This window comes from Lentinus tigrinus (genome assembly GCF_003813185.1).
Source record: "Lentinus tigrinus ALCF2SS1-7 unplaced genomic scaffold L226scaffold_14, whole genome shotgun sequence".
NCBI classification, from domain to species: Eukaryota; Fungi; Basidiomycota; class Agaricomycetes; order Polyporales; family Polyporaceae; genus Lentinus; species Lentinus tigrinus.
The window spans coordinates 260,004-281,848 of record NW_027137923.1 but is presented as its reverse complement, the minus strand read 5'-3'; the positions used below and the strand labels follow the sequence as shown (position 1 = coordinate 281,848).

General features: G+C 53.9%; 8 protein-coding genes across 8 annotated transcripts; 6 read left to right on the top strand and 2 right to left on the bottom strand.

The window, feature by feature from the left end:
* Positions 1 to 31: 31 nt before the first annotated feature.
* Positions 32 to 1,129, bottom strand: L226DRAFT_553320 (Yip1-domain-containing protein). Its single transcript, XM_067682916.1, has 4 exons — positions 769 to 1,129; positions 567 to 712; positions 326 to 507; positions 32 to 267 (listed from the first exon to the last, which is right to left on the bottom strand). Exons 1-4 carry the CDS (start codon positions 1,055 to 1,057, stop codon positions 78 to 80), a joined length of 807 nt encoding a protein of 268 aa, XP_067534747.1. The 5' UTR covers positions 1,058 to 1,129; the 3' UTR covers positions 32 to 77.
* Positions 1,130 to 1,238: 109 nt separating this feature from the next.
* Positions 1,239 to 2,594, top strand: L226DRAFT_84426 (TGF beta-inducible nuclear protein 1). The gene is made up of 6 exons (XM_067687284.1): positions 1,239 to 1,281; positions 1,339 to 1,344; positions 1,403 to 1,464; positions 1,519 to 2,003; positions 2,064 to 2,282; positions 2,336 to 2,594. The coding sequence occupies exons 1-6, from the start codon at positions 1,279 to 1,281 to the stop codon at positions 2,341 to 2,343; spliced, it is 783 nt and encodes a 260-aa protein (XP_067534746.1). The 5' UTR covers positions 1,239 to 1,278; the 3' UTR covers positions 2,344 to 2,594.
* A 66-nt stretch (positions 2,595 to 2,660) lies between these two features.
* L226DRAFT_464037 (DUF1168-domain-containing protein) lies at positions 2,661 to 3,408 on the top strand (the record flags this gene model as incomplete). Its single annotated transcript, XM_067675831.1, has 2 exons — positions 2,661 to 2,957; positions 3,019 to 3,408. The coding sequence occupies 2 exons, from the start codon at positions 2,661 to 2,663 to the stop codon at positions 3,406 to 3,408; spliced, it is 687 nt and encodes a 228-aa protein (XP_067534745.1).
* Positions 3,409 to 4,033: 625 nt separating this feature from the next.
* Positions 4,034 to 5,191, top strand: L226DRAFT_464221 (glycoside hydrolase; the record flags this gene model as incomplete). The annotated part of the gene is made up of 8 exons (XM_067675844.1): positions 4,034 to 4,137; positions 4,206 to 4,385; positions 4,445 to 4,535; positions 4,598 to 4,683; positions 4,747 to 4,804; positions 4,861 to 4,926; positions 4,986 to 5,087; positions 5,144 to 5,191. The coding sequence occupies 8 exons, from the start codon at positions 4,034 to 4,036 to the stop codon at positions 5,189 to 5,191; spliced, it is 735 nt and encodes a 244-aa protein (XP_067534744.1).
* Positions 5,192 to 6,454: 1,263 nt separating this feature from the next.
* L226DRAFT_84396 (uncharacterized protein) lies at positions 6,455 to 7,476 on the top strand. The gene is made up of 2 exons (XM_067687283.1): positions 6,455 to 6,855; positions 6,915 to 7,476. The coding sequence occupies exons 1-2, from the start codon at positions 6,684 to 6,686 to the stop codon at positions 7,256 to 7,258; spliced, it is 516 nt and encodes a 171-aa protein (XP_067534743.1). The 5' UTR covers positions 6,455 to 6,683; the 3' UTR covers positions 7,259 to 7,476.
* Positions 7,477 to 16,168: 8,692 nt separating this feature from the next.
* Positions 16,169 to 17,094, top strand: L226DRAFT_523534 (uncharacterized protein; the record flags this gene model as incomplete). Its single annotated transcript, XM_067678824.1, has 4 exons — positions 16,169 to 16,318; positions 16,378 to 16,690; positions 16,742 to 16,873; positions 17,015 to 17,094. The coding sequence occupies 4 exons, from the start codon at positions 16,169 to 16,171 to the stop codon at positions 17,092 to 17,094; spliced, it is 675 nt and encodes a 224-aa protein (XP_067534742.1).
* Positions 17,095 to 19,830: 2,736 nt separating this feature from the next.
* On the bottom strand, positions 19,831 to 20,776 carry L226DRAFT_523533 (uncharacterized protein; the record flags this gene model as incomplete). Its single annotated transcript, XM_067678823.1, has 3 exons — positions 19,831 to 20,261; positions 20,316 to 20,555; positions 20,611 to 20,776. The coding sequence occupies 3 exons, from the start codon at positions 20,774 to 20,776 to the stop codon at positions 19,831 to 19,833; spliced, it is 837 nt and encodes a 278-aa protein (XP_067534741.1).
* Positions 20,777 to 21,144: 368 nt separating this feature from the next.
* On the top strand, positions 21,145 to 21,798 carry L226DRAFT_571627 (uncharacterized protein; the record flags this gene model as incomplete). Its single annotated transcript, XM_067684577.1, has 2 exons — positions 21,145 to 21,511; positions 21,575 to 21,798. 2 exons carry the CDS (start codon positions 21,145 to 21,147, stop codon positions 21,796 to 21,798), a joined length of 591 nt encoding a protein of 196 aa, XP_067534740.1.
* Between the last annotated feature and the right edge of the window lie 47 nt (positions 21,799 to 21,845).

The window sequence follows — 21,845 nt, the reverse complement described above, 5'->3', positions numbered from 1 at the left end:
GCAATCCTTGATTCGAATGCAACCATGAAGTCCGGGTCTAATCCAGATAATAAATCAGGAAACTATGTGACAACAATTTACTTGGCAGAACCGCCGACGCCGACGTTGAATACACTGAGGAGAGCGAAACATCCGTATAGCAGTCCGATGGGGTACGCAAGCAATAGTCGCTGTTCTGACATACGAAGAACCGCAACGAAGATAGTGGAGGCGGCATATGTGCACCACAGAATCGACAACGTGGAAAGCATATAACCCACAGTGCCACTGTATTGGTGGACCCGTCAGTATGTCAATCCGTTTGCGTCAGGTTCAAAGGACGTACTCCAGGGTGACGATTACGCTGAGTGCGCCCACTGCGACCATGGGCAGGAGACAATATCCGAGCACAGAGACTACGCGGTACGCGTCGATGCCCTTTTCTGACATGAGGTTGAGGAGGGTATAGATGGATAGTGAACCCAGCACGCCGACGCCGTAGATGTATCCGAACTGTGGCTTGCCGGACTACATGTGCACAGCACGCAGTCAGTATATGCGTTGCGATATGGAAGGAATATACGCACAAAGAGCAAGAAGGTGCCGAAACAGAAGACAAACAAGAGCGGACCTGCGAGGTCTGCGTCGTCCATGATATGTTCGTCCACAGTCCGGAGAGGGTTGAGCACGGCTAGTGACTTGGCGCGTATATGAGGGAAGTTAATGCCCAGTTCTACCGTATGTTTGTTGAGTAATGTGGTGGCTCAATGGCACATTGGCGATACACACCTTCCAGCAGCGGTGGCTCGCCCTCGAATCCTCCAGTCCCGAACGCTGTCCACCATCCTCCCGCTGGTTGTATGTTCCCGGCGTATCCGTCACCCTGCTGAATCGACCCCTGCGCTCCCATGCGACCCTCCAAGCTCGAGCGCGAGCCCGTGTAAAAGCTGCTCCCGACGGGACTCGGCGCATAGAACTGGAGTGGTACGCCTGGCTGTGGGGCGACCGTAGCATGTTGGGGGTAGTACTGGCTCTGCGAGGAGCCTGCGCCGTATCCTGCATTATTGTCCTGCCACATCGTTGCAGCTGTCGTGTGCGTCGTCCGAAACTAGGAAGAAGTAGGATAAAAAACGGTCGTCGACGTTGAACTTTGAGTGCGAGTTTGCCCGCCGGTGCGCGAGACGTGGACCTGTACTGACGTCACGTGCGCAGACTTTTCATCATTTCATGGCGATCGGTAGACGCTCATTTTCTCTCTCCTTTACCGTCAGGTTCTCTCTCCTCCTCCCCCACTCCGCTATGGTACGTCTATCATTATATTCCGTACGGAAACGAGCTGAAACTCTTTTTGCTATATAGCCTCAGGTATGATTGAATCCGGACGACACGGCTTATCCATGGAACTCACATCGCTTGTTGATAGAACGAGTATATCGAGGAGCACATCAAGCGACATGGTCGCCGGTTAGACTACTACGAGCGAAAGTGTGTCACCATGTGCTCGTTCCTGTTGAGACGTTGGTTGACACATACTTCCAGGCGCAAACGTGAGGCTCGTGCAGTCCACCGTGCATCCGCGACCGCTCAAAAAGCCTTCGGTCTCAAGGCGAAACTTCTTCATGCCAAGCGCCATGCTGAGAAGGTGCAGATGAAGAAGACACTCAAGGCGCATGACGAGCGCAATGTCAAGCAGAAGGACTCCTCTTCTGCACCGGAGGGGGCGCTGCCGACGTATCTGCTGGACCGTGAAGGGCAGAAGGATGCGAAGGCGTTGTCGACCGCGATCAAGGAGAAGCGGAAGGACAAGGCGGCCAAGTATGCTGTTCCTCTCCCGAAGGTTAGGGGCATAGCGGAGGATGAGATGTTCAAGGTGATGCGGACGGGCAAGAGCAAGAAGAAGGCATGGAAGCGGATGGTCACGAAGGCGACTTTTGTGGGCGAGGGCTTCACGCGGAAACCCGTGAAGATGGAGAGGTTCATCCGGCCTATGGCACTTCGCTACAAGAAGGCGAATGTTACTCATCGTACGTTCATATCCCAGAGTGCTCCCCGTGCATCTTCTCATAATTATCTGGTATCAACAGCCGACCTCAAGGCCACCTTCCAACTGCAGATTCTAGCTGTCAAGAAGAACCCTCAGTCACCTATGTACACGCAGTTGGGTGTCTTGACGAAGGGCACGGTTATTGAGGTGAACGTTTCCGAGCTGGGTATGGTCACTGCGGGTGGAAAGGTCGTGTTCGGCAAGTACGCACAGATCACCAACAACCCCGAGAACGACGGCTGCATCAATGCCTTGCTTCGTAAGTTTCCCCTACATGTTCATTCATCACTGGATGCTGAATGTATACTTCAGTCGTCTAATGACCCTCATGCACGACTTCATTCCATGTCACGGAACTCAATATAGTAGCTCTCCCATTGCACGTCAGTCCCATCGCTGTCTACGGCCTTATGTAGCATCTTGTAATATCATGCTTGTTATGGTGGATCATACACATGCTTTCACATGTTGCCATCCCGCGCACGATATATTTAAGTGGCGAGGTACAGTTCACCTATATGTGGTCATAGATTAGTAGCCGTCGTAGCTGCGGGCGTTGACGAAGCGCCGGTCATTGTGGCAACTCTTTCTGAACCCTCACCAGACCCTGCTATCACTCTTGGACCACTCTTCCGCCATGTCTGCTTCACCTGCAGCATCTCCCTCTCCTGCTCCCGGCGGCTCAGGCCACCGTCATGCCTCTACGCCGCTCGATAAACAGCGAGCACAGTTGGAGAAGCTACTGAAGGACCCAGCGAAACCTGCATATGTCCCACCACCACCGAAGGAGAAGAGCATCCGGCCGGCGCGCGAGATGATGAAGAACGTGCAGGGATCCAGTGCGGGCGCGGGTAGCGGGGAGTTCCACGTCTACAAAGCGAGCAGACGCAGAGAGTACGAGCGACTCAAGATGATGGAGGAGCAGGCCCAGAAGGTATGTTGCGATTCAAAACCACGCTGAGAATTATCGATCTCAGTGCTCTGGCATCATGCAGGAAACCACCACTGCAGAGTTCGAGAGGAAAAAGCGCGAATGGGAGGAGGCCGCCGAAGCAAAGACAGCGAAGAACAGGGCGAAGCGGCAGAAGAAGAAGGAGCGCTCGAAGGGGAAAGGAGCGGAGAAAGAGAAAGAGACGGACGCAGCGGGCGGCGCAGCTTCGGGAGCAAGTGGAGACCAGCCTGAGGCGCCGTTCAAGAAGAGGCGGCTCGTCAGCGGGAAGGAGTTGGTGTTCCGGCGGCCAGGCGAGGAGGATGAAGAGGATGAGGAAGAGGATGAGGATGTCGGCCCCGAGCCTGCGCTAGCGGCGAACGTGCCCACAGCCAGCGACGCGCCGCCTGTCCCCATCGTGGATGCTCCGAGGATAACAATCATCGAAGACAATTAGCGTCGCGTGCCGACGCCTGTGCGCGCACACCGGGAATCCCGCAACATACCCTCCGAAGGACCACGCGGACGTGGTGTGTAGAAACGATGTATGCTTGACTTCTACTCAATTGTATCTGTGTCAGTGACGTATGCATAGCACACCGAATGTCCGAGGGTCGTGCATACTCCTACAACGCACAAGCTCGACTTCAAAGGACCGACTGGCGCGCTTTTTTGACGCGAGGTTCCGCATTCATTCGCTATCCGAGCTCCTGCAGATATCGCGGCTTCTCCCTCTGCAATGACGACACCTGAATAACACCGCTAGCTTCTCGGGAACATTTGCTGGCCAAATAGGTCTAGTGTAGTTGCACGACGGCTTCTCTAACCATCCAAGCGGCCGCAAACGGACAATACGTGGTGCTCGTGATGTCCGGGCCTTCGCAACGCCTCGCATGAACAGGCTCCACTCAGTCCGAGATAGATCCCATATATTTTCCAGGCACAGCAGTACGGAACATTGTCGCAACCACACCGGTACCAGCCGACAACCATACTTTCGCTGTCTTACCTCGTATATAAAGCTTTGGATATGGGGGCCAGTCCTTCGCGTTCATTGCTCGCCTGCTCACACCACAACTAATATGTTCGTCTCCACCGCCGTTGCCGCTCTTGCCCTCGGTGTCAGCCAGGTCGCCGCCCATGGTGGCGTCCTCAGCTACTCCATAAACGGTCAGACCTACGACGGGTATGTCGAACAGAGTCTTGACCTTGATCTATTTGGAAACGGATAGACTAATTTAACACACGCTACAGGTTCAAGGCATACAACAGTCCCACTGGCCAGAGCAGCATCCAGCGCGAGTGGGACACCTACAATCCCCTTACTAGCCCTACCGACGCCAATCTCGCTTGCAACGTAAATGGTGCGAGCCTAGGTTCAGGCCAGGAGTCGGCGACCGTCGCAGCAGGTTCCAAGGTCACCGCGTACTGGAAGTGAGTGCCTACTTCCTGAATGCATGTAGTTCCCTGTTTATACTGACTGGTTATTGTAGCGACTGGCCCCACGCTATTGGTCCCGTTATGGTCTACATGGCCAAGTGCAACGGCGCATGCACGAGCTCGACGCCGTCGTCTTTGAGCTGGGTAAGTCGCAAGCTGCTATACACAGTGGACAGTGTGATCTGACTGGTGGTCGCTGTATACAGTTCAAGATCGACGAGATGGGCCTTATCTCCGGTACCCTTGCTAATGGCACTTGGGGCCAGGGTGAGCTGATTGCGAACAACAACAGGTCAGTTCATACATCTCGCCCTCGCGGCGCCAGGAAGCTGACACCTTGCATTTCATTTCTTAGCTGGACCTCGACCATCCCCTCTTATCTTGCGCCCGGCGAGTACTTCATCCGTCACGAGGTGAGCTTTCGAGTGATATGGGATTGAATCGACTTCGATGCTCATCGGTTCGAAAGCTCCTCGCGATCCACACCTCGAACCAGCCGCAATTCTACCCCGAGTGCGCGCAGCTCATCCTCACCGTCAGTGCTCTCAGTACTCCGCGCAAAGTACACATACTCATGAACGTTTTCCTCTTCAGGGTTCTGGCAGCGCTCAGCCTTCTGGCTCGTACCTCGTCAAGTTCCCGGGTGCGTATTCGATGTCCGACCCCGGTGTCGGCATCGATGTGTACTCCCAGCCTGTGAGTGATCAACCCGTTCGTGTGGTCACCACTTGCTCACAGCTCGCATTCAATAGACTGTCACGAACTACACCATTCCGGGACCGGCTGTTTGGCAGGGATGAGTTCGCGCGAGGGCAGTTCACGAAATGAAATATCATGAATGTGTTCAAACTAGTAACCCAGTTAGTCCAACCGGTACTAGGTTAATACATGAGCTCATGATCTCGGACGACTACGAGGGGGAGAAGACGCGTACCTCAGTGGGGTGTGTAACCAGCTGAGGAATGCCTGGTCCGTGCGCTGCCACGCGATGATCACGTGCAGACGTCACTTCAACGCTCCAGGCGAAGAGGAAAACTTCGTGGCGCAAGCCAAGACTCAATCGAACAGGTCCTCGACACGCTCAACACCATCCAGAACCTGGAGGTCCTAGAGTTCAGCGAGTCAACACCCCGCATTCCCGTGGGGCTCCTACACTTTGACTGCGCCCGTGACGATTATGACCAGCCCGGTCCGCAAGCTGACGCGGTGGGTGCGCCGGTGGTGAAGGGGGGAGATCGTCCTCCAGACCCGGGTGTGCACAACTACCTGGGGATGTACCTGGCCGGGGACGACGGATGGGTTTCCAGGTTCGCTCATCTTGTGAAGGTGTTCCGAGCACCGCTCGTATAGCAGCCCGGGGCCATGTGTCGACGGGGAGGGAGTGTCGACCTGTCGTCGCCTTGCGTAGTCCAGCCGGAACGGAACGCGATGCTCGGCAAGGCTGGATGGGTGTGGAGGGACGACACTGGCCGAACCACCTTCAGCCTGACGGAAGTGACGGGTTCGTGGTTGAGCTGTCGTCGAGATATCGTGGTGAGGGGGATGTTCATGACGTATACGAGTTGAGTCGAAGAAGCTCACCTCTGTGCAGGCTCGGGACGTGAGTATCCGTCGCTTGCGATCGGATGCGTGGGTTCACAACGGCTCTATGGACACCCGAAACTCCGGGCCTTCATCCTCGTCGTACGCCATGCGCGGCCAGAGTGGATCCCGTGAAGCGGCCGGGACGAAGGGATGAGCGGGAAGGTCTCGGCTCCCTAATCACCAACGCCCGCTATTTGCGATCGCCCCTGCCTGACAGGTGCTGCAGCTCCGGAGGATGCGCGGCCCTTGGGGGTGCGACTGGGACGCTGTGGTTGTGGTCATCGCGCAGTGAGTGGAAGTTGAACATAACAGAAGGCTTCGAAAACTCACCGCAAGCTACATTGATGGCTCCAGGTTGGATGATGTCTCTCATGTTGCGGGATCATCGCGCACCCAAGAGCGACGGCATCTAGTGCGAAGGTTGTCAGTTGAAGCACGTCATGGAAAGTATTCGATACTGACCAAGTTAAGCAGCATCCTGTGGTATTCCTGCGACTGCACCGGGTCCAGGTGTTGACTCGCAAGCTTGACCAGGGCTAAGATCCAATGAGCTACGGTCCTGGAACGATCACGCGCGAAGACGAACGTACCACGGATAAAGTCGTCCCGGACGAAAGGGTGACCAGGGTGACGTAGTGTCCGACGGGCGGACTCACCGCGGTAGCGAGGTGTGTGAGAAGTTTGTCTGTGAGAAGGTGTGGTCGGAGAATGGTCGGAGGTCGACAGCGACAGCGAACAACCATGTTGGTAGAGGCGAGTGGTGTGGTGCGAGTGGTGGTAGTGGTGGACGACAGGAGAGGGGAGGAGAGAAGGGAGGAGAAGTTGATGGGTCTCCCTTGTCCTTCCGGGCCGCTGGCCCTTATATACCCGCGAGCTCCAGGTACGCCCGCGCGTCAGTTTAGTCATGGTTCGGCTCTCAACTAATGCTACAAAGCGCAGAGTACAATGGACCACAGCTCCGAGCCCGTCTAATGCAAAGCGGAGGTGGCGTCGGCTTGCATTGCCGCTGCATAGCTTCAAATGCACGGAGCATCCGGTCGACCAAAGCTGCGCCGCTTGGGTCGAGCCAGAGAGAAACTATGGTTCGCTGTGGTGGGAACTCCAATTGTGCCACAATGGGGGCTTTTCGCAGCCAATCCCGGAGTGGTTCGCACGGAGCCAGCAGTGCCACTCATTGGGGAGGGGCAACGTTAGGGGAGAATTTTGAGGCGCGCGTACGTGGGAGGAATGGCGAAGCGGATGATACGCGGCTCTCGACCAAATCGAGGACGCGCGTAGATTGAGGGTCACCTTGCTGGTGGCTGAAGCTTGGTCGGACAATGGTCAGGCCCTCGCTTTCTTCTACCTCAGTCGTTGGCCTTGATACTTCACAGAATGTCTCTAGTGTACCTACAAATTTGATTGTTCGAGCTGGTTTACGAAGTTTCGGAGATTTGAGAGAGTGTGTAAAGATGACACCCTGTAGTATTTGGTACCGCCAATTTTGACATTCTACCTCGGAGAAAATGTTCATTAAAATGCTGCAAATACATGCGTCAAGTTTCAAAGAAAATCTTGGGGCAGATGTTGTAAGTCGGCATACGCCGGCTCCACTGGGAAAGCACACAAGGCGACTGAACAGGAACAGACTGCGTCGTTAAGGAGAGAACTCGTAAGATACATAGCGGTGAGCACAGAGGAGACGAGAGAAGGGGCACATACCTGTGTCGTTAAGGAGAGAACTAAGAAATGATGCAGGGGAAAGAGAACACGTATATGTAAGATCATGTGAGCGTAACCCCAAACGGGGGTTACAGATGTCCAGGTATCCGCAAATTGGTACTTGGGGACTGCTAGAAAGAGCGCTCGAACAGGTTGTATTGGCACTCAAGGTACTTGCAGATCAGAAGCTGCTTACATCTTGGAACTATGGCTCATTCTGTCCTGCAAAAAATGCAAGCATACAATAATCTGTCGAAGATACATAAGACTATTGTAGCACCTGGCAGCACCTCCATCTGCTCATGAAAGGATGAAAATCAAGTTGAATTCAAACCCAGCCACCAAGATTTTCCACCCCTGACCCTGAACAACCCCCACTTGGTCATCCTGATGTCCTGTGACATGCACTGCACCCGACTCACCTGAAAGCATGGCTGGGAAGCCTCTTACAGTACACAACTCCAGTTGCTCACCTGTCTCCACTCCAAGCACGCAATCCAGCCCAGAAGGTGGCGGTAAACTCGCCCTCTGTTGGCTTTTGGCGCTTAAGTGAGCGATTTAGCTCAGATTAGATCTGATTGATTATCACATTGTACTTATGTCGAAACCTATAGAAGGACACAGAATGTGTCACTCAGCTGCTAGGATGGAGAACGACTTATATTATAACTATACCTATAGAAGGACACAGAATGTGTCACTATACAACTGTCAGTAAGTAAACTATAGAATAGGTACAGTAGAGAAAGACATACCTCAGCCGCTAGGATGGAGAACGACTGAGGAAAAGAGAAAGGGAATGCCAGCGTGTGTACGCTGGCAGGTGGCTGTGCTCGTATACTAAACGGGAAGTAATCTAATCTAATCTACAGCGCTTAAGATACTGACTGCGTTCCAACACTCCCACTCGAGCGCAGCCTAAGACCCATAGCCCGTGTAAACTTCCAATGCTTCTCAAAAGGAAGTGCCTTTGTGAGAATATCTGCAACCATATCATCGGTAGGAACCCAGCGAACCTCTGCTTGTCCCTTGGCAACCAAATCATCACGGACAAAGTGGTACTTGCGAGTGATATGCATGGTCCTGGCTCGGAACTGAGGTTCCTTGGTGAGAATGATGGCAGCAAGATTGTCACAGCGAAGTTCAGATGGGCTGGAAGGCGGATGACCAAGCTCAGTGAAAAACGTGCGGAGCCAAGCAAGATGTTGACCAGCATTGCTGAGGCCAATGTACTCTGACTCTGTGGAGGAAAGAGCAACAAGGGACTGCCGCTTGCTGGACCATCCAATGGCACCACGGTTACTGATGAAGACAAATCCAGATGTGGAACGTGAGGTGTCTCGGTCCCCTGACCAATCAGCATCTGAGTAGCCATGGAAGTCCATGTCACCAGTGACGTCTGAACCATCAAATTGAAGTGCCATGTCCCGTGTTGCCTTTAGGTAGCGCAGGCCACGCTTGACCATCTCCCAGTGACACTGCTTGGGGTTTGCAGAGTAACGTCCAAGAACACCAACTAGATAGGCTAGGTCAGGTCGTGTTCCCATCATGGCATACATGAGGGATCCAACAACACTAGAGTATGAGACCGTGCGACCTTCGATGTTCATGGTGTGGCAAGTGGTGTTGTCATTTGGGTCTTCAGAAGATGGTTTGACAGCAGTGGCCATGGGTGTCCACTGTGGCTTGCAATTTGCCATGCCTGAGCGTTCAAGGACAGTGTCAACGTACTGTCTCTGAGAGAGCCAGATTTTGCGTTGGGCACGGTCGCGCTGAACCTCTACTCCCAGAATGTATGAGGCAGGTCCTAGGTCCCGCATCTTGAACTGTGCTGCAAGTTTCTGCTTGATCTCATCCATGAAGGCACGGGAGGAAGCAGCCAGGAGGAGGTCATCAACATAGACCACAAGGAAGCAAATCTGACCATCAGGACAGTTGAAGACGTATAGACATGTCTCAGCATCCATCCGCATGAAGCCAAGATGGGTAAGCTTCTGGTCAAGGGTCTTGTTCCATGTTCTCCCAGCCTGCTTAAGGCCATAGAGAGAGCGCTTGAGACGCCAGCAATGTCCAGCCTCAATGGGAACACCCTCAGGAGGGAGAAGGTAGAGCTCCTCATCAAGTTCACCATTGAGGTATGCTGCAGAGACATCCATCTGGTCCAGTTCAAGGTCATAGCGGGCTGCAAGGGCCATGATGATACGGACAGACTCGAGGTTTGCAACTGGAGCCCAGACATCCTGATAGTCCACCCCTGCCTTCTGAGTGAAGCCACGAGCAACAATGCGTATTTTGAAGCGCTCGATGTTTCCGTTCTTGTCAAATTTGACTCGAAGGACAGGCTTGGAGGTGATGGGCTTTACGCCAGAGGGGATGGGGACTGTCTCATAGACGCAATTCTCACGGAGGTTCTGTAGCTCCTCTTCAAGTGCTGCTCTCCAGTGCTTACCCTCTGGGGTGTTGAATGCCTCTCGAAGGGTAGAGGGTAGCTCATGGTTCCTAGGCCCAGTGTTTGATAAACCCGCAAAGAAGACATCATCTGCATCCATTTCTGGTACCTCAGGGAGAGGGAGATCTGGGATGTGTTCTTGCTGAGGTTCGTCTGGGAAAGGGCCCAGTTCTGGCGAGTGAGCCTGCGGAGGGGCCTCTGCTGGAGCAGGAGGTTGTGGTGCATGCGGTTGAGCTGCAGGCTGAGCACGTTGCACAGCTGCTCTGGCTTGAGCATTCATTCTGCGTTGAGCTCGCCGCTGTTGCTCCTCCTCGAGTTTCCTCTCATATGCTGCATTTTTGTTGGCAGGTTGTTTAGGCCTAGCTGAACGCCGCTGGCCAGCAATGATTTGGGCTGGTGCAGATACACGACGTTGCTGAGCCACTGGAGAAGGGCCTGGAGATGGCTGAGGAGGAGGAGGCATTTGCCTGGGACACACGTCGTGGAATGCGGGATGGTGTCTCAACCTTGTCCTCTGGTGGTGGAGGTGGATCATGAGCTCCCACTGACCCTACAGGCTCTGGTGGAGGAGGTGCTCCCACTGGCTCTGGTTGGTCAATGACTGTAGGTGCTGGTGCAACAGAGGGATGAGGTGCAGCGTCTGGTATGGAGTCTGGACGATGTTGACGCAAGATGTCGTCCCACATGCCTGGTTCTGCATGGTCCTGTTCAGGGAGAAGTTCTGCAGGGGGGCCGCCGTTCTCATTGAACTGGACATGTCTGCTGGAGAAGACAGCCCTTGTGGAGACATCCATAAGCTTGTATGCCTGCTTATTATAGGTGTAGCCAAGCATCAGACACTTGCGACCTTTAGGAGCGAATTTCCCAGACCGCTTGTCTTTGGGAACGAGAGCATAGGCAGTGCATCCAAATGGTCGGAAGATGGTTGGGTCAAAAGACCGCTTGAACAGCATCTCGTAAGGAGTTTTGCCCTTGAGACCTTTGGCAGGTCGGCGGTTGATAACAAATGCCGCGCACTGCATGCTATCTGCCCAGTAGGACTTGGAAAGTCCTGACTCAATGAGCATAGCGACAGTGTGGTTGCTGAGGGTCTGGTTCATACGCTCTGCCATACCGTTTTGCTCAGGGGTGTCAGCAGCGGTAGTCTCATGGAAGACTCCTTCAGCTCGAAGTTGCTCCTCGAAAGCCTTGCTAGTGTACTCGCCACCGTTGTCTGTGCGGAAGAACTGGACAAAGTTTGGGGATAGGACAACATCACTGATCTCCTCGCGCAGGAAGGTTGAGACGTCTCTCTTCCAGTTGTTGTAGATGGACTGGGCCTCACTCTTGCGCTTCATGAAGTAAACCCACAGGAAGCGGGTATACTCATCCAGGAAAGTGATCCAGTAGCGGTATCCCTCACGTGATGGGTCTACCATGCCACCCACATCTGAGTGAATGACTTGACCTGGACGAGTGGCGCGTTGAGTGCTGCGAGGCTTGAATGGGAGTTTTCGCATCTTTCCAAGAGCGCAAGGTTCGCAAAACTGTGGTTGGCCCAGGAGAGTGTCAATGTCCTTCAGCTGACCCTTTGCAACCATCCGTTTCAGAGTGTCCATTGCAGTGTGTGCCATGCGACGGTGCAGGACATTGATGTCAATAGCTAGCAGAGCTTGATCGGCATGCAAATGAGGAGTGACATCCAGTTGATACAATCCATGGCGAGCTTTGGCCAGCATGATGCTCCCACCATTGCCGCGGCGCACTCGCCCCATACTACCCTTGAAGAGGACATTGAGTCCCTTCTCGCACAGTCTCTGAACTGAGATAAGTGCGACAGTGAAGCAGGGAACAAGAAGTACATTCGAGACGACTGTCTCAAATGATTTGCCGCTAACGTTGCTGAGCAGGAGGATGGAGCCAATGCCAACAGCATGAACCTGGGAACTATCACCAAAGCTGACAGGCTTGGGAGGGTCCAGAGGCTTGTACGTGCCTGGTATAAACCAACCGCGCTCTGGTACCATGTGTGCAGAGGCACCGGAGTCAATGAGAACGTGTGGTGTGCGCTTGGGAGTGGGATCGGACGCGTGATAAGCCTGAATGCGAGTTGCAAGTTTGCCGGAGATAGATACATGCTGCGCTTGTGCGCCTTGGTCTATATCGTCTGAGTCCGAAGAACCATCCCCCACAGCCTGATTCGCCCTTGCCTTCCGCTCGCGCTCTGCCTTGGCCTTGAGGGTGTTGCACTCCTCAGTCGAGTGACTGCCAGGGCCATGGAGTGAGCACTCCTTCTTGGAACCCTTCGTCTTACTCTTGCCCTTTTGCTTGGCCGCCGGCTTGGATGCCTTCAGAGCGCTCTCAGTCTGGGCCTGCGACGCCTGGGAGGCGTTGGTGTGGGTGAGCTCAGCATGAATGCGAGCCTCGACATCAGAGAACTTGATCGTGCCACCAATGGGAATGGCAGTGAGGATCGTAGTGCGAAACGTCTCCCACCGACCCTCATGGGGAAGGGAGTTGAGGAGCGCGTATGCCATGAACTCGTCATCCACGGGCTTCTTCAGAGCAGTGAGCTTGCGGTTGGCTGCGGTAAGTGAACCAATGTGGTCGGTGATGCTCGACGAGCCATCCCAGCTAGCGTTGGCGAGGGAGACCCAAGCGTAGAATGCTGACACGCCGACATTGGTGTCTTGGTACTCCTTGACTATGGCATCGAAGAAGTCCTTGGCGTTGTCAAGATGCTCGAATTTGAGCGCAATGGCATCAGAGACGTGGTCGACAATGATGCCGAGAGCCTTCTCTGTGCGGATCTTCCACTGGACGATGTCGCTAGGAAGACCGGAGGTGCCAGGGTAGATGGTGGTAGTGGTAGATGGAGGGGACTCAGTGCCTGTGACGATACCGTACACTCCTGCACGCTGTAGCGCTGCACGGATGCGTATCTTCCAGATCTGGAAGTTGTCGGCACCAGTGAGGACAGGACAGTTTGCAGCCTTGTCGGAGGAGTCAGCCATGGGGCTAGAGGTATCGTGCACAAGGGCTTATAGCCAATAGCAACAGATACAGAGCAAACGTTGTGCTAACAGCTATATAGCAGGTTGCAACAAACGAGTGTGGGGGAGGAGCTTGTCTGTATTGCCAAATGCGGCACAACTCTCCAGCGCCTAGAGTGCTGCCCAATATGGTAGAGCAGAGAGCGCCCTGCACAGCCGCGCAATGAGCGCTAGAGTCGAAAGCTGCCAGCACACCAAGTGGTGGAGCGTGGGTGTGTGTGGGGACCTCTGAGTCTGCCACCAGGGGAAATGGGAATGGAAGGGGGACAGTGTCCTTCTGGAAGTCCTGAGAAGTCCTAAGGCTAACGCGCAGGGCTCATAACCTGTCGAAACCTATAGAAGGACACAGAATGTGTCACTCAGCTGCTAGGATGGAGAACGACTTATATTATAACTATACCTATAGAAGGACACAGAATGTGTCACTATACAACTGTCAGTAAGTAAACTATAGAATAGGTACAGTAGAGAAAGACATACCTCAGCCGCTAGGATGGAGAACGACTGAGGAAAAGAGAAAGGGAATGCCAGCGTGTGTACGCTGGCAGGTGGCTGTGCTCGTATACTAAACGGGAAGTAATCTAATCTAATCTACAGCGCTTAAGATACTGACTGCGTTCCAACAACTTATACTCGTAGTGCACAGATTGTACAGTATGTGTTTGCAATGAGACTTTGCTCCCCCTTCATTGCTCTCTGCCTCCTGTCTCAAGCCAAATGCAACCACTCAAGGCCTCTTAGTGCCTGCAATCTTTACACCCTCGAGAGTAGAAGAGTTGAGTACTACCAGCACAAAGTTGAAAAGGGTTGGCAACAGGCAGAAAGTACGTCCTGTGGTGACTCCAGCTCTCTCTCTCTACTGGCAATCCCTGGCAGAGAGCGCCCGCTTAGACGCTCACTGACAATCGGACCCATTGGGTGCCACATCGTCTTCACACCCTCTCTCGATGTGCGGCGGCCTCCCCGACACCCTCTGCCCAATATCAGGCAGGAGGCGGGGGGGCTAGAGTCGATGTCCAAGTGTTTCCCTCTCATCGTCTCCCTCCTCTCTGGACCTCACCTCTATTTATTCCTCATGCCAATTCCGGTCAACACTCAGGCTGTGGTGGTGTCCAGCAAGGCCCAGTGCGTCAACCTCTGATGCGGCAAGGCCACAGTGGCAGCAGGGTGCAGCAACAGGATGTGCGCGGCATGCTGTCATGCCGCCTCAACTGCATGTTCGTTTACCAACCACTGCAAGAACCGCCTCGCTCTGAGCCAGGCTGCAAGTTCTTCTCAGCCAGCTCCCAGTAATGGCCCTTGGACCCTCAGTCAACCGTCAGCAATCGAACCATTTCTACTATGTCCACCTCCACCGTCGCAAATTGCGAGCCCAGCCATACCTCTCCCACCCCCAACAGCGACACCTCAGCCAACCCTGTCTCTCCCACCCCTAACAGTGACGCCTCAGCCTGCTCAAGCCAGTCCATCCCCCACTCCTACCTCTCCACCGTCCACCACTCGCTATTTTGCCCTGGAAATGGACCCTGACTGGCTCGCTCAGTGGAAGGCGTCTGTAGCTTGGCAGGAGGAGAAGCAGCGGGGTGAGGCAGAGCAGAGGGAGAATAAGTGAAAGATTGCACAGTCAGTGACGATCTGGTACTGGGAACAGGTATGGGTTTCCACATCCAGGGTCTGACCGTTCAAAGCAGGCTGACTGTGTATACCCAGGATGGTGAGTGGCCCCTGCGCAAAGCGATACAAGGAATCACCTCCTTTCCCACCCTCAACCTCATTCAACACCCCTCTGTACTGCAAGAGCTTGGTATTGACCCAGGCGGTCGCATTGAGCTCTGTCAGATCAAGCAGCGCTTCTGGCAGACTTAAGACGTGGGTGAGGCTTTCATGGTCACGTCACAGCAGCACTGACTCATCTGCACAGTGGGTGCCACTGACTGCCTCGACATCGACATCCGCATCACTGAAGCTGCTGGTGAGCATGTACCTTCCACTTTATCATCTACTCCGTCAACACACCTATATCCAACCCATCCACCTTCCTATCTGTCACTGATCGTTGTCTACCCCTTGCCCAGTGCTGCTCAAGACAAGAAGAGGGCGCATGAAGATGACATAATTGCGCAGTGGCAGCCTGTCCAGAGGCTCAGCCTAGCGCAGTCCAGCCCTCAGTTCCCTCTCTTATCTGCCATGTATTGGTCTCCACATATACCAGCTATTGCAACCCCTGATTCCCCTTCCTCCACCCCACCTTCCTCATTCCCACCATCCTCATCAACATCCACCACAGATCTCGTCTCCAGCCCCAACAGGCAGGTCTACTACCATCTGACTGCCTTCGGTGGGCCTCTAGAAGTGGTGTTAGCAACTCTGATCCTCACGATGCACTGTGGAAGGACAGTGTGGTATACATTCCACCACATCGTCCTGAGGTAAAGTGGCCTGCAATGATGTACGCATGAGACATGGCCGCTGCTTTCCCTCTTATTGGTGACAAGAGCAAGCCGACGCCTCGCAGGTTTGTGGAGGTCTTTTCTGGAGAGGAGTTTGTGTTGGTGACCTACTATGCCCACCAAAAGTTCTGGCATTCATGTACTGAGCAGCAGCGTGACCAGCTTCGCTTCCTGCCTCGTGGTCCTGGTGGGCTATGGTCTGAAGTCCGGCGTGTGATTGGTTGACTTTTCTGAGACTGTTCTCCTTTGTACTTCACACTCGTGATTCCTCCACTTCTCTGCCGCCATTTGGGACTCCTTCACTCTAGCTACTCTTCATGTGAATAGGTTACTCTGAAATGTGAATGATGATGACTTGTTCCAAGATCTCGAGCTTGAAGTGACCATCCAGTGATGCACAGAATGACAATACAGACATAGAAGCGGTAGCATAAATACTTGAAATATTCAGGCCACCGAACACTTCTCACCCCCCTCCTTTTCCTCTCTTTCCATCTTTGAGACACCCGCCCTCAACCCTCTTCTATTCACATGTATTGATCCTGTCGACTGTTTACTGCCATGCCTAAAGGCCTCTCTAAGCTAGCCCCTTCTCGCCGCGACGGCCCTCTCAAACAGCCTCAATGGAAGTGCAATTCTTGTGGCAAGATCCTGAAGATCCAGGTCTGCGGCAACCCTGCAAAGGCCAACTATGAACACTTGTTTGTGGTGGTGAGTTAGTCGCTGTTCTGTTCTAGTTTCATGCCAACTCGTACACTTTGCCCTATTAGTGTCACTCAAGAGGCAAGAATGGCGCCCCCCTTCATGCTCAGTTCTTCCGCTTCTGCCAGGACCCCTTGTCTGACAGCGACTCGGAGGACTCTGAGTGGGAAGGATCACCTCCCACTGGTCAGGGTGGTGCAGACTCCTGCCAGGTGCCCAACCCTTCTTCTGCCATTCGTACACCACCAAACTCCTCCTCCGCCACCGGTGGCACACCGTCGACTTCCATGACTCCCATGCGGTGTGTATTCAGTTGTTGTACTGGTCGTGCTGCCAAGCAATGTCCCCATTCCATGTGTCGGAGCCACTGCTCTATGGTCAGTGGGTGTGGCATATACGAGGCTGTTTCTGACCATGTCTTTGCTCTGGCAGTGGAGGCATGCTGTGAGCTTCGCAGCTTGAAAGAGCAGCTTGCTAGTACCTCTGCAGGCTCAAGTTCTCTGGGCAGTCCCTCTCGGTCAGCTGTTGCTGCCATCTGCAAGGTGACTGCTGACTCGTTCTGCAGTGAGTCATCGTCATCCTCTGCAACAGTCCCCCCTTTGTCCCCTTCCACATCAAGATCCTCTACTGCTAGAACCACCACACCTCAAGGCTTCTCCCCGAGTAGCTCATCTCTGGACTCTTCCCTGGACAATCTGGTTCTAGGATCGTCAGAGGACATATCTAAGGCGTCGTCTTTGCCCCCTTCTCAACCTCAGGTTCCTGGACCCTCTGATGACTCCTGAAAGGCAATTGTTACAACCGGTATGCTCTTGGTCGTCTACTACTACCATGGACTAGCTTCACTTCTTCGTCGTGCTACTGTACTATAGCGGCTCTGGTCTAGCACAACTAATCGCACGGACTTACCTTTTCCTTAGATAACCACTACTAAGTCATCTCTCCACCCATCTCCACCTCCATATGCCTTTACTCCACTCATCTCCAGTTCCTTACTCATCTTCTCCACTCAGTTCCACTTAGCTCCACTAGTTATTTCGTCATTCACCACTTTACTCACTAGCACAAGGGCCATACTCCACCATACAGCCTCGATGCTAGCAGTATATAAGGACCCCTCATGTAGGACACATTCCCCAGTTTTCGACCTCTTGTATTCCTCGTACAATTACCCTTCGTTCAATAACATTAGCTGCCAATGGTCTGCAGACTATTGGCCCTTGCTCTTGTTATTGTCGCAACACTTCCGCTCCTAGTCCTCGTCGGACTAGTGTCTTGTCTTTTCTAAAGACTAAGGTACAGTATAAGGTGCGGTGTACTAACGCTCGTAACACATTAGGTCCACCGTAACAGCAACTTCACCATGGACCCACTTTGTAGAGACTTTCGAGGCAGAAGTCTGGCCTTACGTTCTCAAGCATCATTAGTCCATGGTGATGTTTGCTGACTTGCCCCAGCCACCCAGGAAGAAGATGAGGGTTGCTGCAGCAGCAAGGGCTGAATGCGTCTTGGACCCTGAGCACGTTGTTTGTGATGTATGCTACGTTTTTGACACCAATCCAGAGGAGGAGGCCCTGCTCGAGAGACTAGTGCAAGAGGCTTGTGCAAGGGCTCGTGCAGCTGGTCAACTGTCGTGCTCTCCATCCTGGTCACCAGTCCTTCATTCGCAGGACTTTCGCCCACCACTCTCCAACCCTTCGACTGCATCAATGAGCTTGTGCTCAAGTTCTGCAACTCTCATTGACCTCACCAGTGACTCTCATGATGACTTGGTCCCCCTCCACCCTTTCTTGACATCTCTGAAGCACCACATCAAGCTTGAGCTGATAGATGCCACAGCAGTTCTCCCATCATTGTCTGTCCGCAAACCTCATGTCAAGATTGAGCGGGTGGATATCGACCTCACACAGGAGTAGTTCTGATGGGGTCTCGTCAGCTTACACTCTATCACTACGTCACATGTACTTGATTTGTATTTACATTGTCTGAAAGTATACACTCTGTTGATATCATCATCGAGCATCCCCACGTTAGGCTTGTAGGAATGCATGTGCAAGCCTGCATTGATCATTCAGGGAGAGCCCACTCAGTAGATTGTACCATGATACTGGCCCATACAAATTGACAAAGTCCCACCAATGTGACCCATTCAGGCCTGATCGGGGTCACCAGCGTACACAGTATACTGTCTTGTTCAGTGAAATCAGTTTGCACCATGAAGGTGATTTGTTCAACAGGTGGTATTTTATTCGTGTGTGGCTTGAACAGAGGGATCAAATGCAATAGGCAGTATGGCTCTGGCATTCAATTTCACTCTTCTACAGGTTCTCATATACGGAGCAATAGCATTGCTTCAATGACAGATACTTCAATCATAGAAAGCCAGGGCTATAAAGCCCACAGACAGGGCTCAAACCAGTGGTCCGTTCGAGCGTGTCCCCAGGGCAGGTGCAGCGTGGGCACAGGCTGAACGGGGCGATGATCCAGGCCATTTTCCATTCAATTTCCCAGCCCTCTGCTGATGTTCTTGCACCCTTCAGGGGGTATTGGGGGTGGTGTATAGTGTATCAGACTGCTGTGCAGCCTGATAGATGGAGTGATAAAGCCTGCAGACAAGGCTCAGACCAGTAGTCCGTTCGAGCATGTCCCGCCCTAACAGAGCACATGTATGGCAGGATACACACCTCGTTCAGACACAATGAGGTCAAGCAGCCTCAACATACCATAGAACAGAAATCAGCTCTCGCAGTTGTCCCGAAAGCTCTGTACAATTGTCAGCTGCCCGTGCATGCCCGTATGCATGCATGTACATGCATCCCGCACGGCCCGAACGGAGCACATGCATGGCAGGATACGCAGCCCGTTCAGACACAATGAGGTACCATAGAACAGAAATCAGCTCTAACAGCAGTCCTGAAAACTCTGTACAATTATCTGCCGCCCAACCGTGATGTCACAGCATTGCCATACAGCATGACCAACATGAACTCTCGTAAATGCCAGCCACCTGACTGTGCTGCATGAAAGTGCGTCATCTGTGGCTACAGGGCAGCAACGCCGTGCTGTCCGGGAAACACCAGCGCCCCAATTGAACCCAATTTTGGGCCTGATGTACACACCTTATCACGAAAACTGGCATAGGGTGCTCACCGACAGTGTCGCCGCCTGCATACCCAGGCTGGTCAATGATATCCGTGTTTAAACTGCTTTGGGGAGTCGGCATGGAGCGCTGGAAATACCAACAAATCATCTTAGCAGGAACCACGCTGATGAAATGAGCCTGGTGAATGGGAACAGTCATGCTGATGTCTGTCGGGCGGATCGCATGGATCGGGCGGATGGGCCTCCTCGCACGAATCGGGCGGATCGCGCAAGACGCACAGATCGCATGGGTCGCGCGGATCGCACGGGTCGTGCGGATCGCCTGAGTCGGACGAATGGCACGACGAATGGCACGATACTAGTCGGGCAGAATGCCCATACGATTGGATGCATGAGGCAGGATAACATGGATATTGAGCCTATTCTACGTCCGCGAACACATGCTCCCCGATCTTCTCCAGAGCGCGGTTGTATGAGTCCCACTCTAGACTATCTAGCGTCGCACAATGCATCTGCCAGCCCGCAGCTGTCTTCAGCACCGACTTCCAGGCCGCCCGGTCGACTTTGAGGTAGGCTAGATGACGCGAGCTGTCCTGATTTGCCAGCATAGCGCCATGCAATACCTGTGCGTGGAGTGCGTACTCGCAGGTCGCTCCAGCGTCGTCATGCAGAGAGCGGGATGCGCCAGGCACGGGGCCAGCTCGGGCCCGATCGGGCATGTGCGCTGGATCGGCCGGGTCAGGCAGGTCGGGCAGGTCGGACGGATGGGCGGCCTCACGCAAAAGCTCGCGGGGATGGAGGTCCTCGGTCGCATCGGTCCTATTGATGGTGTCGGGCAGCGCGTCGGCACCTCCAACGTATGGGTCAGTTCCACGCTCATATCACAGCCACACATCCAGCATACCTTGTATGGGGCTGATGGGATCTTCAAATAGAGGCGAGAGGGGGGGCGATGGTACTATATCTCCGGTGATCGGCTCTATTGGGGACAACGGGGGCGAGTCGTCGCCAGCTGGATTATGCAGGTCCATGCTGCCGAGGATTATGGGGCTGAGTACCGGCAATATTTCCATCGCCTCGTTGATGATCGCAGGGGGGTGGTGCGGCGATCCGGGAGCAGAGGGCGTATCGGAGGGGAGGAACACTGCAAGGCAAGCGCACATTAGATGAGTTCAAAGGACCTGTTGGGAACAGCTCACAGGGGACGTTCAGTTTGTCGTGGGCTTGCAGCCTCTCCAGCTCGGGCCCTACATAGTCTTCGGCAATTCCCAGGGGCGAAAGAGGGAATATTCCCTGTTCTTCGAGGATAAGCGACTCCTCCTCAGGGGAGGCAGGGGAGTATACTACGTGTTGTCGGCGTCCCATGGCTCTGTGTAGCTGTAGTAGCGCCGTTAGCGAAGTTCCATGCAGTAGGACTCTCTGACCATACCGTTATATAAACGAGGCTAGAAGGCTGCCTTGGAGCTTGAAAGGCCTGAATTACCTTAGCGTCGTCCGAAATATCCAGCCAAGTGGTAGTTCAAGAGCGCCAACAGGGGGGACGTTGAAACAGCGCAAGGCGCGAAACCTAAATTTGCCCAGGGGCACGTGATCGAAATCTCCCGACGCCTTGGGAGTCGTACACGTCGCTCCGACCTCAGCGCGAACTGCTGGGTTTCCTCCCTCCTGGCTTGCAACCACGCCATTCGCCTATCTACTGCCTCTCGCTTGTCCCTCTCTATCTTTCTCTGGCTATGTCCATGACAACCTCCGAGCAACATAGTCTCTCACAGAACATCCGCGATCGAGCTGACATCATCCACTCCGCTTGGCTGGCCCGTCCGACCCTCGACAGCCCCAAATGGCGCGATTGGGAGCGGAAGTGCCGGGTCGAGCTTTCGGCCCTCAAAGACTTGCTACGGCGAGCCAAAGATCCCATCCCCGTCCCACTGTTAGTCCTCGCCTACCTTCGGGAGAATAACCTGGCCGTCAGAGAGCAGCGGAGAGACTACAATTACGAGGCCTTTAACCCGGACAACACCCTTCCCTCCTCGCCACCGTTTCTTCGCGACGAGGCGTACAAGCCCCGGATTCGGACGGATGGATGGTGGGACAACGTTGGTGTGCCTGTTCTTTGACTCCAACCTCAGCTTCTTTTCTGACTCACCTGTCGCTTCCACATAGACAAACCTGATGGCACTACGGACAATAGGAAGGTCGCCGACAATGCGAGTCGTCCTTCGCGCGCCCTCGTGGAGCAGGCATCCGGCCAAACGAAGACGGGCAAGGGCGAGGACCGGGCTGCCACACCCGCGCAACCTGATAGCGCGGTCGCGGACGCAAGCACCGGGGTTGTTGTCGCGGCGACTAGACGCGTAGACACCAGGCGTCGATCGGCGACGACCTGAGGGGCGAGCGGCGAGGAGCCGAAAGAGCAATGAGATGGATAGAAGAG